The following is a 17,008-nucleotide window of genomic DNA, read 5'->3' on the forward strand; positions in this document are numbered from 1 at the left end:
TAGGTTTACCTCCACTGTATTCACATCCTACCATATCTTTGTCTGTACACTATACCTTGAAGCTATTTTATCGCCCCCAGAAACCTGCTCCTTTTACGCTCTGTTCCGGACGTCCTAGACGGCCAATTCTCATAGCTTTTAGCCGTACCCTTATCCTAATCTTCCTCTGTTCCACTGGTGATGTAGAGGTGAATCCAGGCCCTGCAGTGCCTAGCTCCACTCCTATTCCCCAGGCGCTCTCTTTTCATGACTTCTGTAACCGTAATAGCCTTGGTTTCATGCATGTTAACATTAGAAGCCTCCTCCCTAAGTTTGTTTTATTCACTGCTTTAGCACACACTGCCAACCCGGATGTCCTAGCCGTGTCTGAATCCTGGCTTAGGAAGACCACCAAAAACTCTGAAATCTCCATCCCTAACTACAACATTTTCAGACAAGATAGAATGGCCAAAGGGGCGGTGTTGCACTCTACTGCAGAGATAGCCTGCAGAGTTCTGTCCTACTATCCAGGTCTGTACCCAAACAATTTGAACTTCTACTTTTAAAAATCCACCTCTCTAATAACAAGTCTCTCACCATTGCCACATGCAATAGACCACCCTCTGCCCCCAGCTCTGCTCTGGACACCATATGTGAACTGATTGCCCCCCATCTATCTTCAGAGCTCGAGCTGCTAGGTGACCTAAACTGGGACATGCTTAACACCCCAGCCATCCTACAATCTAAGCTTGATGCCCTCAATCTCACACAAATTATCAATGAACCTACCAGGTACCACACCAAAGCCGTAAACACAGGCACCCTCATAGATATCATCCTAACCAACTTGCCCTCTAAATACACCTCTGCTGTTTTCAACCAAGATCTCAGCGATCACTGCCTCATTGCCTGCATCCGTAATGGGTCAGCGGTCAAACGACCTCCGCTCATCACTGTCAAACGCTCCATGAAACACTTTAGCGAGCAGGCTTTTCTAACCGACCTGGCCCGGGTATCCTGAAAGGATATTGACCTCATCCCGTCAGTAGAGGATGCCTGGTTATTTTTTTTAAATGCCTTCCTCACCATCTTAAATAAGCATGCCCCATTCAAGAAATTTAGAACCAGGAACAGATATAGCCCTTGGTTCTCTCCAGACCTGACTTCCCTTAACCAACACAAAAACATCCTATGGCGTTCTGCATTAGCATCGAACAGCCCCCGTGATATTCAACTTTTCAGGGAAGTTAGAAACCAATATACACAGGTAGTTAGAAAAGCCAAGGCTAGAAATTTGCTTCCTGCAACACAAACTCAAAAAAGTTCTGGGACACTGTAAAGTCCATGGAAAATAAGAACACCTCCTCCCAGCTGCCCACTGCACTGAGGATAGGAAACTCTGTCACCACCGATAAATTCACTATAATTGAGAATTTCAATAAGCATTTTTCTACGGCTGGCCATGCTTTCCACCTGGCTACCCCTACCCCGGTCAACAGCACTGCACCCCCCAGAGCAACTCGCCCAAGCCTTCCCCATTTCTCCTTCTCCCAAATCCAGTCAGTTGATGTTCTGAAAGAGCTGCAAAATCTGGACCCCTACAAATCAGCCGGGCTAGACAATCTGGACCCTTTCTTTCTAAAATGATCTGCCGAAATTGTTGCAACCCCTATTACTAGCCTGTTCAACCTCTCTTCCGTGTCGTCTGAGATTCCCAAAGATTGGAAAGCAGCTGCGGTCATCCCCCTCTTCAAAGGGGGGGACACTCTTGACCCAAACTGTTACAGACCTATATCTATCCTACCCTGCCTTTCTAAGGTCTTCGAAAGCCAAGTCAACAAATAGATTACCGACCATTTCGAGTCCCACCGCACCTTCTCCGCTATGCAATCTGGTTTCAGAGCTGGTCATGGGTACACCTCAGCCACGCTCAAGGTCCTAAACGATATCTTAACCGCCATCGATAAGAAACAATACTGTGCAGCCGTATTCATTGACCTGGCCAAGGCTTTCGACTCTGTCAATCACCACATCCTCATCGGCAGAATCGATAGCCTTGGTTTCTAAAATGATTGCCTCGCCTGGTTCACCAACTACTTCTCCGATAGAGATCAATGTGTCAAATCGGAGGGCCTGTTGTCCGGGCCTCTGGCAGTCTCTATGGGGGTGCCACAGGGTTCAATTCTTGGGCCGACTCTCTTCTCTATATACATCAATGATGTCGCTCTTGCTGCTGGTGAGTATCTGATCCACCTCTACGCAGACGACACCATTCTGTATACTTCTGGCCCTTCTTTGGACACTGTGTTAACAACCCTCCAGACGAGCTTCAATGCCATACAACTCTCCTTCCGTGGACTCCAACTGCTCTTAAATACAAGTAAAACTAAATGCATGCTCTTCAACCGATCGCTGCCTGCACCTGCCCGCCCGTCCAGCATCACTACTCTGGACGGTTCTTACTTAGAATATGTGGACAACTACAAATACCTAGGTGTCTGGTTAGACTGTAAACTCTCCTTCCAGACTCACATCAAACATCTCCAATCCAAAGTTAAATCTAGAATTGGCTTCCTATTTCGCAACAAAGCATCCTTCACTCATGCTGCCAAACATACCCTCTTAAAACTGACCATCTTACCGATCCTCGACTTCGGCGATGTCATTTACAAAATAGCCTCCAATACCCTACTCAATAAATTGGATGCAGTCTATCACAGTGCCATCCGTTTTGTCACCAAAGCCCCATATACTACCCACCACTGCGACCTATACGCTCTCGTTGGCTGGCCCTCGCTTCATACTCGTCGCCAAACCCACTGGCTCCAGGTCATCTACAAGACCCTGCTTGGTAAAGTCCCCCCATATCTCAGATCGCTGGTCACCATAGCAGCACCCACCTGTAGCACGCGCTCCAGCAGGTATATCTCTCTGGTCACCCCCAAAGCCAATTCCTCCTTTGGCAGCCTCTCCTTCCAGTTCTCTGCTGCCAATGACTGGAACTAACTACAAAAATCTCTGAAACTGGAAACACTTATCTCCCTCACTAGCTTTAAGCACCAGCTGTCAGAGCAGCTCATATATTACTGCACCTGTACATAGCCCATCTATAATTTAGCCCAAACAACTACCCTCTTCCCCTACTGTATTTATTTATTTTGCTCCTTTGCACTCCATTATTTCTATTTCTACTTTGCACATTCTTCCACAGCAAATCTACCATTCCAGTGTTTTACTTGCTATATTGTATTTACTTTGCCACCATGGTCTTTTTTTGCCTTTACCTCCCTTATCTCACCTAATTTGCTCACATTGTATATAGACTTATTTTTCTACTGTATTATTGACTGTATGTTTGTTTTACTCCATGTGTAACTCTGTGTTGTTGTATGTGTCGAACTGCTTTGCTTTATCTTGGCCAGGTCGCAATTGAAAATTAGAACTTGTTCTCAACTTGCCTACCTGGTTAAATAAAGGTGAAATAAAATAAAAAAATATCTGTAGTGAGCAAAAAAGCACGTAACATTAAAGGAATACTATGGGATTTTGGCATGCTAGCCGATACACATAGACTTCCAGTCGTTGCTCTAACACTGGTTGGCTCATTGGCTCATCATTGGCTTGCGAAACTACTTCAAGATTCAAGATTCAGTGTAAAATGTTACATACTGCATCTTTCAAATATGTCCATTCATCTATTATGTCATGCTATGTTGTTTCTGACCTTTGAGAGGTAACGTTTCCACTCACAGTGCTTTTCTGGTATGTTCTCTTAAGAACAATGGATAATGATGGGTTTTTGTGTACTGGTTGAAAAACTCAATGGTTCTTTCTGTCTGTGAACTTATTACCTTTCGGGTGACACAATCAACATTCCTGCTCATCAATGAGATACAAACCCCTAAAAGATATCATTCAGCCTATGACAGCTATCTGCAGACGTTCTTTTCAAGGTATCACCTTGAAGATATCAACTACACAACCAAAGAATTTTGTGAAATCAATGTCCGGGATTCTAACACTTAAATGTGACACAAGAGCACCCCCCCCACAACCCCCCTTCTCCCAATCCTATGAAGACAGAGAGACAGAGACACTATGGTATCAGCTTACCAAAGTCTTTGTGCACATCACTTCATCACAGTAACTTTTTCTTGATGTGTTTGTTTCTTTGACATCCAATGACATAGATGTCGATTAAGGCAGCCCCCCCCATGTAACAGTATAGCTTCCGTCCCTCTCCTCGCCCCTACCTGGGCTCGAACCAGGGACCCTCTGCACACATAGACAACAGCCACCCTCAAAGCATCGTTACCCATCGCTCCACAAAAGCCGCGGCCCTTGCAGAGCAAGGGGAACAACTACTTCAAGGTCTCAGAGCGAGTGACATCACCGATTTGAAACGCTATTAGCGCGCACCCTGCTAGTTAGCAAGCCATTTCACATCGGTTACACCCGCACCTCTCTGATTCAGAGGGGTTGGGTTAAATGCGGAAGACACATTTCAGTTGAATGCATTCAGTTGTACAACTGGCTAGGTATCCCCCTTTCCCCTTCTGCAAGCCAGTTTACTTTATCCCTGCTGCTAAGCGTGTCCGTATCCAGTAATTTGGGGGTTTGGCTGATCAAGTACATAGAAACTACACACTGGGCACAGACGTCAGTTCAACATCTAGTTTTGATTTACATTTGGTTGAGTTGTCAACTAACATGAATTAAATGTGAAATCAACAAAACATTTTACCATGTCATTGGATTTAGGTTAAAAGCTGGTTGAAAAAAAGACAAAATTCCATTACATTGATGGATTTTTTCAAATCCAATCAGGTTTCCACTTGATTCAATCCCAGCTAGCACATAACTTTCTGAGAACCATATGTTTCTTAGAGCTTGGTGAGAGCATAGTTGTCCTATTGTTATTTTGCGTACAACCTTCTCACAACTTCTTGGGAATGGAGTTCAAAACAGTTAATCTGAACTAAGCTAGCAGTGTTATTAAAAGTCTTATGGAAATATTATTTAATGTTATTTAACGTTATTTAATGACCTTCAAATAACCTATCATTTTCATTCTCAGAATGTTAATAAAACTTCCCAGGAAAACTTTAAAGGAACCATAGTAAAATGTTCTCAGAACCTCCCTGCAACCTAAAAATGTATGTTCCCAGAACAGGTCAAATGTTTAATTCCATTCTCAGAACATTTAAAAAAACATTCAATTTTACCGGTCAGGAAACTTCTGGCTTTGTTCCCAGAAACAATTGGGAAACCAAAAATGTACATTCCCACAACTTCCAAGGAACCAAATGTGCTAGCTAGGATGCTATTCACATATCATTTTTGGGTTGAAATAATGTGGAAACAACTTTGATTCAACCACAGGAGGCTGCTGAGGGGAGAACGGCTCATAATAATGGTCGGAACAGAGCAAACGGAATGGCATCAAACACCTGGAAACCATGTGTTTAATGTATTTGATACCATTACACTAATTCCGCTCCAGTCATTACCATGAACCCGTTCTCCCCAATTAAGGTGCCACCAACCTCCTGTGGATTCAACCCGTTTTTGTCCAGTGGGTATGCAGAAACCATTCCAAATTATGCCTTTTATGGGAAAAAACAAAAAATCTCAAAGCATGCCCAGGATAAAACCTTGCTCTCTTTAATTGTTTTCTTCATCATTAACTCTAGTCTTTCTCTCTTTTCTTCATTTTGTGTGTGTGTTTGTTTGTTTCTTTTTTTCTGCTTTACATTTTATTTTTGCAGTGTGAGGAATTTGTAATCTGAATTGACAAGATAGAACGTTATCTTTCATTAGATGTCACAAATATGTGATTTACATTAGATGCATGTAAAAATAACATAATTAGCTAAATGTTGCATGTAGATAGAAGTTGAGCAGTGTCCATGGGCAAATTCTAGGGAAAAGAGTTTGGAATGAGAGCATGCGAGAAGCGGTAGGAGAGTAGGAAAGAGAGGATGGGGGATGTGGATGTAGGCAGGGTCTTGGAGGCCAGCCTGCAAAAGAGAGAAAGAGGAGGGTTGTTTGGGGGGGAAGTATAAGTTCTCCGGTTCACTTTACCCACGTCACTCTTTCTGTAACTCAGCTCAGAGGCTCCTTTCTCTCTCTTTCTCTCTCTCCCTCTCTCTCTTCCATTTGTTCATTCGTTCTGACTACTCCATCAGCAGTCATGAGTTACAGACCGTCCAACAGCCACATCTCCTTCCAACGATCCACGCCCGTGTCCTCCTACCGGGCTGCCAGCACCTACGGCGGGGCTGGCGGCCAGGGCACCCGCATCTCCTCCGCATCTTACGGGGGCCTCCGCAGTGGTGCCCCAGCCAGCTCTTCCTCCTACTCCTCATCCTCATTTAAGGTGAGCGGCGGTGGTATGGGCACTGGCATTGGTGGTGGCATGGGTGCCGGCATGGGTGGCCTGATCAACGCTGCGGCAGCAGGTGGTGGCAGCGGTCACGTCATGGGCAACGAGAAGGGGGCCATGCAGAACCTGAACGACCGCCTAGCCAACTATCTGGAGACAGTGAGAAACCTGGAGCAGGCCAACGGACAACTGGAGCTGAAGATCCGAGAGGCCCTGGAGAAGGGAGGACCGGATGCCCGCGACTATAGCAAGTACAACACAATACTGGACGACCTGCGCAAGAAGGTGGGGGTGTGAATGAAATACAGTATCATTACAAAAGTGATAGAGACAAGAGAGGGGGGTGTTGAGAAAGAATAATGTGTGTAAGAAAAGGGTTAAGTTGAGGAATTTGTGGTTTTGTATTTTGTTGCTTAGATAAGTGGGTTGATTTGATCAACCAGTAAGTCAAAATATGAATGTAATGTCACCACTCCTGCAACTTTTCGTTGAACTAAAACCCATTATGGTATGAGAGAAGATGTCCGTCCAAGAATGAGTTTAAGCATAATGACCATTATTTATTTACCAATTTACTTTTCTTTTTCTTTGACTTAAACATTTCTGTGGGGAACTCTGCATTGGAACAACTGGCTTCTCAAAATTCCTAACTGAATAGAGGGTCAATGATGTATCTAAACCCTGGATTGCTGATGCTGTGTATTGGCCAATGAGACTTTGAAGCCACCAGCCGGCCATATTGAAAAGCAGTCCTCCATATGAATGAATGGAATTCTACAGTATTTAATTTAAATATTTCAAGGACAAAATTATATGTATTTAAGTATTTAGTTGTTGTAATGGTGACAGTAACATTATTACTTTCAAAAAATCATACTTTAAGGAAATTAAATCTTTATATTATTTCATTTAAAATGTTTATGTTTAGCTCACATAAAATAATTAAAAGGTGTGTATTAAGGTGTTGGTAATAGAATACACATTGCAAAAATAAATTCAGACCTTTGTAAATGCATTTCTATAGCTTCCAAAATGGTTTTTATAACAGTGGGGGAGTGCCAAGATGGAGGCTTCCAAAACAGCGCCCCCTGTTAGTCATCTACTGTATATATAAATCATTGTAGAGGGTGTGGCAGGCCAGTCAGATATCCACTTTCCCTCCCCCTCCTTCACTAGTTCCCTCACTCCTCAGTTTGGTCAAAGAGTTCCTCAAATTAATCACCAAATTTGGTGGACGCAATGAATCATCATCATCAAAAAACTGAACCAAACTTATAAACAAAGTTCCAAGAGTGTTTGCAAAGCGTTTTGACCTCCCCGGGTCAGTGTCTCCACTCTGGGGCATAGTGTAGTGTGAGAGGGTCCAGCGGTATGAACCAGATGTGGTGGGACAACACACAAAAATATTTCCCTGCGAGATTTGAAACACATTGCTGGCTGGTGTGTTTTTTCTATAACCATTATAGCTTTAACAGCACAGTCAAAGAATTCCAACAAGAGCTCTCGGAATCCCTGCAAAAGCTGACGTTTGTTCAAAAGAATTCCAAAGTCCTCTATAGTTTATGATGACACTCTTATGATGAATGTTAGCCTTGTTCCATTTGCCGGACACATAAACCGACAAGAGTTCCCTTTTTTATGTGATTCGCACTAGAATACCATGGTTACAAACACACAAATTGGGGGCGGAAGACAGGAAGCCTGGCCCGTTTTCTCTAACAATGCAAACTGAGAACAGACAGCCCTAGCACGGGAACTCATTTTCCTGCTTTTCCGTTCACAGCTTCCTCTTTTTCAGGGGCAGTCAGAGTTATATGGTCGTAACCATAGATTCAGTTGTGTTTTGGTCCCATTATGTAAATCACTCAGAATCTGCGGTTTCCGGTTTCAATAACACCCCCCTGGGAGGCGTAAATTTAAAACAACTGTTTTAGGCTGGTGATGAGCAGCAAATTCAATGATGGAACATATTAGTTCTTCTTTTTTATTGCCAGCTCATCTATGTATGACACACAAAATTATAGTTAGAATGGGAAGCAAGTTCATATCTATTTGCATTGAGCAGTAAACGGGGGAAAGGCCTTCCTCTATAACTGACATGTATTCAAAAGTAAAGGAAAGTAAAGCATAATAAAGCAGGCTTATGTCACATGCAAAAATAGTTTCAGAAAATATTTAGTATTTCATGATAAATAAGAAGTATGCCCATTATATCTCTTTTTGTCATATATTCAATGGAATTAACAATATTTTTCTCCAATAGGTCTTCGATGCAACAGTGGATAACGCTAGTATTGTCCTCCAAATTGATAATGCTCGCTTAGCTGCAGATGACTTCAGAGTAAAGTGAGTTTACCACTGTAAATTACATCTTTCTGCACATTGGTTGTGCGATTACATTGTATACAATACAGGGGTTCATTTGAGATGTCGTTGTTCTGTCATGAAAAGCATTTGATCTGTTCAATTTCATACTGTAATTGTGCTTCTCACAAAGTTCATTGGCTCAAACCCCCCCACTGGGCACAGATGTCAGTTCAACATCTATTCCATGTTGGTTCAACATAATTTAATGTAAATTCTGTGGAAACAACGTTGGTTCGACCAGTGTGTGCCCAATGGGCCACTATAAAGTCAATTTAGTGGTGTGTCAGCCATTAAGCAAGGAAAAAATCTTGTCTTGTGCCGGTACCAGTATGCAGAGTTGGCACAGAAAGTCTAATCTCTCATAATGAATCTGCCATCTTGGCATCTGTATGTGAATGCCTGATGTGCATGTAACCTCTTACATGCAACCCCTATGCTGCATTGCTCTTATAACCTTGGTGAACTGCACAGGAGATAGTAATTGCCCACAGACACAGATCTAGGATCAACTTTCCTCCCCAAATTATAATGATAATCAAAAGGATGAGAAAAATACCAAATTGACCTCAGATCAGTGTTTGCTTCAAATCCATCCTACCCCTAGTAAACTGAAACATGGCAGCCATTTTGTGCCTTTAACCCAAAATGTCAGGTTATTTCATGTCAATGTAGAGTTTAGTGACAGTGTCCCTGTGCCCACAGATTTGAATCTGAGTTCAGCATTCGTCAGTCAGTGGAGGCGGACATCGCCGGGCTGAAGAAGGTCATCGATAACACCAACATGGGCAGGATGAATGTGGAGAGTGAGATCGAGGCCGTGAGGGAGGAGCTCATCTTCCTCAGGAAGAACCATGACAATGTGAGCTATAACATTGAGATTGAATGTCCATATCAAATAATAATTTGAAATAGAACATTTTCCTTACATTAGAAAATATTGAAGATAAGAATTATTCTAGGAAGAACCACAGCAACGTGAGCTATTATAGCATTGAGACTGAATGTCAATGTCAAATAATAATTTGAAATAGAAAATGTTCATTATAGAGAATAGAAATAGAATGAAGAACAATACAATTCCTTGAAGAACAACGATAATGTGATAATATCAGATTAACCTTATCATTAGCTATGAACTTTTCAAGTTTCACAGTTAGCTAATGTTGGAATGCCTTACTATCCTTTTTTTCTGTTTATCTCTCCCTCTCTCTTGCTCTCTCTCCCCTTCCCCCTTCCCTCTCTCCAACAGGAGGTGACAGAAATGAGGACCCAGATCTCCCAGTCGGGGGTGCAGGTGGACGTGGACGCCCCTAAAGGTCAGGACCTGAGTCTGGTCATGGAGGAGATGAGGGCCAACTACGAGAAGATGGCTCTGAATAACGCAAAGGACCTCAAAGTGTGGCACGAAAACCAGGTAGCCCATCTTATTTTCACAGTGTCCAGAAGGTACATCATTGTATCATACTATCATTACACACCACATCAAACCTATAATTACTGTTTTTTGTTCTGCAATTAAAACTAAAATGGAGTAACCCACACCCACTGGCCAAGATAACATTTTTGTATCCACTGAAAGTGTAGCTTTCCATTGAAAACATGTTTTGTTGTATGGGTAGTCTAGTCACACAAAAAATCCTGAAATCCAAAACATTAATTCAACTTTCAAGATGACTAAGGGCTCTATTCAATCCGCATCGCGGAAGTTCAGCTTTAAAGCGTGATTGAAATTTAAAGGCAATGTTCCCACTTTAGTGGAGACTGCATTCATGGTAAACGCTGCATATGTCAACTCAATCGGAAATTACCATTCAATTTATATCGTGGAATCTGTAACGCTTCAGCATTACAGATTGAATAGACACCTAAGCTTCGCTCCTTCCCTTCTTCCCTCCCTCCCTATCTCCTTACCTTCTTCCCTCCCTATCTCCTTCCCTTATTCCCTCCATCCCTATCTCCTTACCTTCCTTTCTTCCTCTGTGCTGTGGTATAGATCTCAGACGTACAGGTGCAGGTATCCCAGAACACAGAGGCCCTGCAGGGGGCCCAGATGGAGATGAGCGACCTACAGAGACAGCTACAGACCCTCGAGATCGAGCTGGCATCCCAACAGAGCTTGGCAAGGACATTCTTTCAATATGATAACACATTTCCGTTAAATTCCTTAATTCCTCTGAGTAGAAATGGAACTGATAGTAACTCATGCATGTCCTCTATGTACGACCTCCTTTTAAAGTCTGCTGCCATACCTTAGCCATACCATCCATATCTCCAAATTCCAACATTCTAATAATCCCAGTATCATTCCACAAAATTTCGAAGACCATTCCCAACATTCCCCTGTTATTCCCAGCAGAAATCCTCCTTGGAAGACACCTTGCGTAACACAGAGATGCGTTCCAACATGGAGGTGGAGAAGTACAATGCTATCCTCATCCGTCTGGAGGGCGAGCTGACCAACCTGCGGGGCAACATCCAGCAGCAGGGCCAGGAGTATGAGGCACTGCTCAATATGAAAATGAAGCTGGAGGCCGAGATCGCCACCTACAGGAGCCTGCTCGATGGGGGAGACTTCAAGTAAGTGGACAAGGGACTAAAGGCTGACTAGGGGTGTGTCTCAATAGTCTAAAGTGGATTCCTTTCAAGGAACTACAAGCGAGTGTATGAGGGAATAGGGGCTAGTGGTTGACTAGGGTTGTGTCTCAATAGTCTAAAGTCACTTCCTTTCAAGAGACTTCAAGCAAGTGGATGAGGTTGAGTGGCTGACTGACTAGGGGTGTGTCTCAATAGTCTTAACTCTCCTCGGTTTGTTTTCATCAACTGCACTGATCTAAAGACACATGGATAGGTGACTGTTATAGGGTGGGGGCTTCGTCCACCAATCCAGTTCCTTACACATTAGTGAAGGAAAGGATGTGAGAAGAAGAGGCAGAAACTTTTGATTATTGAGATGCACACTCTTTTCTTAGGGTTGAGGATTGATAGTAATTAAAATGCTTATTCTTTTAGCATCTCAATGCTTATGTCAGCTATGCTTCAAGTTCATGTACCACAAACTGCCACAGAGCATAGTTTAAATAAAATCTAGGGAGTTGAAACAGGAAATAATAATGGGGAGGTGGTGGTGACACATATCATGATTCAAATACTTGGAAATTGTGACAAAGTGAAATGGAAGAAACACAATATTATTTTGGACATGTCAGTTGCAATTAGTATGGGTGAAGTACAGTTCTTGAGGAGGTTTAATGCCATCTACAGTAAAAACTAGGTATGGCATTATCATCTGTCCTGTCAATTAATTAATGTCCTGTGTTTTAATACCTATTAATTCTATTCCAGGCTTCAAGACGCTATGGATGAACTGAAACCATAAGGGAATGAGGGCGGACAAAAGTGACGACCAATTATCAACTTCATGGAGAGAGAGAGAGAGAAACGCACAGACGCGGAGGAGTCAAACCCATCAAATGGGCATAGCATCGTGTTATCATGACAAACAAACAAAAAGATGCAATAAATACAATGGTTACCATTTAACATGTTGTTCCTCATATTTGTTTCTTTGTTCCACTGCACCATGATGAACTGATTGGCAAGTATTACACATTGTCTCTAGGGGTGCACTTGAGCCATAAAAGGACTACATGTCCAGAAATGACCTCAGTGCACAGAAAGGGGCACACCTTCCCATATCATGAACAAAAGTGTAAAGGCTATTGCAAAAGCTTATCACCCTAAAACAAAGGACGGCATGGTTTAGTAATGAGGGAAGAAATGTATGAATATTTATCATGTGTATAACTATACAGTTATAATTTAAACTGTACATCCATAAAGTACTTAATCCCAACACATACAGATAATCATTAATTAATTATGACTCATTGTGAATAGGCTACTATGGAACAGAATGCTTTAGGAAGCAATTGAGGCTAGTGCTCTTCTTGAATTTAGGTAGGCTACTCTGTTAGGCTATATTTAAACAATAAGGCCCGAGGGGGTGTGGTATATGGCCAATATAGCACGGCTAAGGGCTGTTCTTAGGCATGACACCCCCTGATATACCACGGTTGTCAGCCAATCAGCATTCAGGGCTCGAACCATCCAGTTTTTATTAGGCAATACATAAGGAAGACTAGAGTGCAATGCATAGTTTATGCTACCTATTATGAAGGTCAGTAGGTTACGTTATCGATATATCTACAAGCTGTCACTCAAATACTGAATCAATAGCCTACAACATGGATAACCTAAGGAGGAATGACTGTACGTCCTCCTTAGGTTATCCATCTTATCCATAGATCAATAGAATATTGATCTATTTGAGGTTAGTTTATAAAAATAAAGATGTGAATCATCTTATTTTTTGCTTGCAGTGAATTATCCTTGAGTGCAGCAAACTTTCAGTTCAATAGCACAAGATGAGATCATGAGACTAGAAGACACAATATTTACATTAGGTACGACTGTTTTTATTGGTCAGGTTGGTACTATAATGAATTAATTGAATGAATGAATGAGTAAATGAATGAATGGGTTGAAGGATAAATGATCTAATAATTAATGAAAATTAGACATAGTAGGCCTACGCAACAACACGTAAAACACATATCCTGCCTACCTATAAACCAAAATAAAATCCAAATGGTATGAAAACGCTTTGAGATGCCTAAAATTGGCCATGTGGGCATACAAACCATAACATAATATTCTAATATAAAATAGGCCTAATTAAGCAATAAGGAATGAGGTATATTGTGGTATATGGCCAATATACCATGGTCAAGGGCTGTTCTTATGCACGACGCATTGCGGAGTGCCTGGATACAGCCGTTAGCCGTGGTATATTGGCCACATACCACAAACCCCTGAGGTGCCTTATTGCTGTTATAAACTGGTTACCAATGTAATTAGAGCAGTACAAATAAATGTTTTGTCATACCCGTGGTATATATGTCTAATATACCACGGCTAAGGACTGTTCTTATGCATTACGCATCGTGGAGTGCCTGGACACAGCCCTTAGCCATGGTATATTGGACACATACCACGAACCCCCGAGGTGCCTTATTGCTATTATAAACCTGTTACCAAAGTAATTAAAGCAGTACAAATAAATGTTTTGTCATACCCGTGGTATACGGTCTGATATACCACGGCTGTCAGTCACTCAGCATTCAGGGCTCGAACCACCCAGTTTATTAAAGAAAACAAACTGCATGGGCAAGGCGGGAGGGATTTGAGGCTCGAAACCAAAGATGCGCGTTCTCGTTTATAAACTTCTGACGCCTTCATCCGGGAATCTGATGCGAACTCGCTCTCCAACATGGCGGCGGCAGGTGAGGTTTATGTGGGTGAACGAGTTGGGAAATTTCAGAGTGTATCAGCTCCGCACAACTAGCACATATTGTTTGACCGGTGTTTACACCTTGTCGTGTCAATGGTCTATGTGTATAATGGTATTACATGACTGTTTCTGAGGGATAAAGACCCCCTGGCCGGCCAAGGGATGTAACGTTAAAGCTAGCTATGGTTACGCGAGGCAGCGATTTGCAAGTTGAATCATTTTGTCCCACCAGTGTTTGTTGTTTTAATGTAACGTGTAGCAAGTTGACTTTAGAGGTCGTCTTTTGCTTGTATTATACATTGTTAAGCAGGTCGTTATGTTGTTATACATAAACAACTAACGTTACTGAAAGAACGGTCACACTGTGTCTAACGTTAGATAGCGGACGATTTACTGTGCGCTCAGACAATCTATGCTATTGCTAGAGGCGCAAGCGAATTCTTGGAGGAGGGTTTGGTTGAATGGCATGGGATTCCCAAGAAATTCCCCACGTGCGCATTTGGGTCCCCGGATTAGAGATGATTTTTGGTAACCGATGGGTGAAGTACGACAGTTTCCGGTGTTGTGCCGAAAATATTCCCCTTGCAAGAATTCTCCCCGCATTTCATTGCTGCGAATTGCTTGTTAGTTTAGATTTCTGCTCTAAACTCCGTTGTCAATTTAGCCTACATTTTACTGATCTTAGTAGCAGAAAGCATTTTTGTCTGCAGTTTTTGGTTTAGCTATTTGTTTCAAGTGTATGTGGCGTTTCTAGCTTGTATGGCGCCCCGTGCAGCCAACCCCCGCCCGCACCCAGGGGCGCCCCGTGCCGCCCTCGGCAAGATGCTGCCCATTTCGCCCGTACCTAAATCCGCTACTGATTTGTATTAGTCTATAAATAAATCTCTTTGCCAAAATTCATCATCTCTCCCATGTCTTATTCGACAAGTAATTTTGAAAGTGTAAGGATACTAATTCAGCCATAGTTGTTCTGAAATGTTTATTGCAGGCCAACATTGTACTCCCTCTTCTATGTATAATATGACACATACATTAATTATTAATTTCGGTTACCTATCCTGACGAAGTTTGTAATCTAGAAAATATTTGACTCTAGCCACAAAATTAAGGAAATTAGGGAGGGGGGATTCTGGCAGCGGGAGATTTTCGGCACAACACCGGACACTCGTACTAACCATTAGTGGCATCTCCAACTTTTTCATATTTCATTATGTCATAGCCACTAGGCCTTAACCTTTATTTAACTAATAAGCAAGTCAGTTAAGAACAAATTCTTATTTTACAATGAAGGCCTACACGAGCCAAACCTTTGCCTAACATGGACGAGGCTGAACAAATATTGTTTATCTTTTGTTTTAATATCTTAAAATACTATATACAACATCATGTAAGGACATTATAAAGGGCCATATTTTTTCTAATAAAGTGTAAGGACTGGGTGTCGGAGTGCGAAGTCAAACGCAGGAAACAGGGTGCAATAACAAATGTTCCCTTTAATGAACACTGAGAAACTAAAGCCACCCTTCTAAGACACTGGGTGCTCACATAAAACTACCCCAGACACGGGGGGGGGATGAAAGCAGTCCAGTAACCACGTAGACACGTAGTTCAAAACAAACACCACGCTTACCAACTAACAATCCCGCACAAAGAACCGGGCGGGCCGGCTGACTGATAAGCCCAACTAATTACCAACAAATGAAAACAGGTGTAACCAATAAACACATAAGGAGGGGGAGAAAAGGATCAGTGGCAGCTAATAGGCCGGTGACGACGACCGCCGAGCGCCACCCGAACGGGAAGGAGAGCCTGCCTCGGTCGGAGTCGTGACATAAAGCAATGGCCAGTTAGGGTTGCAAGTTTTTTTGTAAAATAAAATATCGTATGTCTTGCCCGCAAATTAGTTGTTTTTTCAATACTGCCAGTGCGCTGATTGAGTTTGACACCCCTGGGCTAGCGTATTTATGTAGCTAGCTGTTTATTTAGCAAGCTCGGAGAAAAACACGGAGCCTAATGTTAGCTATTTAACCTTTTTTCCCCTTCATATCGTTTTTTGTTGGCTACAGCTAGAGATGCAGTTGTCATTTGGTTAGCTAGCAAGACATTTGAATCGCTTCGCTAGCTATGCTGAACTTGAACGACTTATCCACAGTTAGCATATCTCTTAGTTGTCAATCAAATGTATTTGGCATCGATCACATGGGCGGGCAGGCATGTTCTCATTCAGTTGTCAAAACATGGGTTGGGACAAGTATGCATTTGTATTTATTATGGATCCCCATTAGCTGCTGCCAAGCTCTTCCTGGGGTCCGGCATTGGCAGGCAAGCTGCAGAGGGACAAGCAGGCTACTATTCCCCATCGTTTATCAGTGCAATTTTGATGGCCAACTAGCTGAAAAAGTTTGAGAGGGTTTATCTAATGTTCCCTCATTAGATTTAGTCTCATCTCGCTCAGGCTAGCATTAGTTGTAGATCTTGTTGATGTGCTATATGCAACTGAGGGAAAGAGGGCCTACCTTTTTCATGTTTTTTTGATCAATAGGACTGTGAAGTTCCCAAATGTAAGAGGACTCCTGTGGTGTTTACATATTTGCAGAAATCCATTGATGTATTTTTTGGCAAATGCGTTCTAATGATCTAAAGTCACAATGTTGCTACTGCCTGTAAACACACAGTCCAGTTCAAAGTGAATTATGGCAGGCCCATATTACTTATTTGCATGTAGGCCTACTGTAGCTCTGATTGGCTATGGCGCACAGGTCTGCATAGACTCCGGTCCTGGACAAGACAGATTTTTTTAAATTCGGTTTTATTTACTGCAGTGTCAATTAATTGTCCAAACGCATGGCCGCTTTCCAACTCTATTGCTACAGAATTATCAGAAATGCCTTTCTACACGCATTCCCAAACATTCAATGAATTTATGA

General features: G+C 42.4%; 2 protein-coding genes across 6 annotated transcripts in view; both read left to right on the forward strand.

Moving 5' to 3' along the window:
* Nucleotides 1-6,077: 6,077 nt before the first annotated feature.
* On the forward strand, nucleotides 6,078-12,271 carry krt18b (keratin 18b). The gene is made up of 7 exons (XM_039014653.1): nucleotides 6,078-6,649; nucleotides 8,628-8,710; nucleotides 9,434-9,590; nucleotides 9,981-10,145; nucleotides 10,725-10,850; nucleotides 11,088-11,308; nucleotides 12,074-12,271. Exons 1-7 carry the CDS (start codon nucleotides 6,173-6,175, stop codon nucleotides 12,105-12,107), a joined length of 1,263 nt encoding a protein of 420 aa, XP_038870581.1. The 5' UTR covers nucleotides 6,078-6,172; the 3' UTR covers nucleotides 12,108-12,271.
* Nucleotides 12,272-14,026: 1,755 nt separating this feature from the next.
* LOC120064200 (eukaryotic translation initiation factor 4B-like) overlaps nucleotides 14,027-17,008 on the forward strand; it is a 43,948-nt gene continuing 40,966 nt past the window's right edge. For all 5 annotated transcript variants that reach the window (XM_039014603.1, XM_039014638.1, XM_039014611.1 and 2 more), the window contains exon 1: nucleotides 14,027-14,073. In XM_039014603.1, the coding sequence (XP_038870531.1) occupies nucleotides 14,061-14,073 (13 nt within the window). In that variant the 5' untranslated portion in view covers nucleotides 14,027-14,060. The remainder of the gene's footprint in view (nucleotides 14,074-17,008) is intronic.

The sequence above is a fragment of the Salvelinus namaycush genome, chromosome 2 (assembly GCF_016432855.1).
Source record: "Salvelinus namaycush isolate Seneca chromosome 2, SaNama_1.0, whole genome shotgun sequence".
NCBI lineage: Eukaryota > Metazoa > Chordata > Actinopteri > Salmoniformes > Salmonidae > Salvelinus > Salvelinus namaycush.

What these genes read in the sequence shown, in the direction of transcription:
- krt18b (XM_039014653.1), top strand. Translation starts at nt 6,173, where the DNA reads ATGAGTTACAGACCGTCCAACAGCCACATCTCCTTCCAACGATCCACG. An exon ending in TGGACGACCTGCGCAAGAAG is followed by an intron (nt 6,650 to 8,627) that starts GTGGGGGTGTGA and finishes TTTCTCCAATAG; the next exon opens with GTCTTCGATGCAACAGTGGA. An exon ending in GCAGATGACTTCAGAGTAAA is followed by an intron (nt 8,711 to 9,433) that starts GTGAGTTTACCA and finishes CTGTGCCCACAG; the next exon opens with ATTTGAATCTGAGTTCAGCA.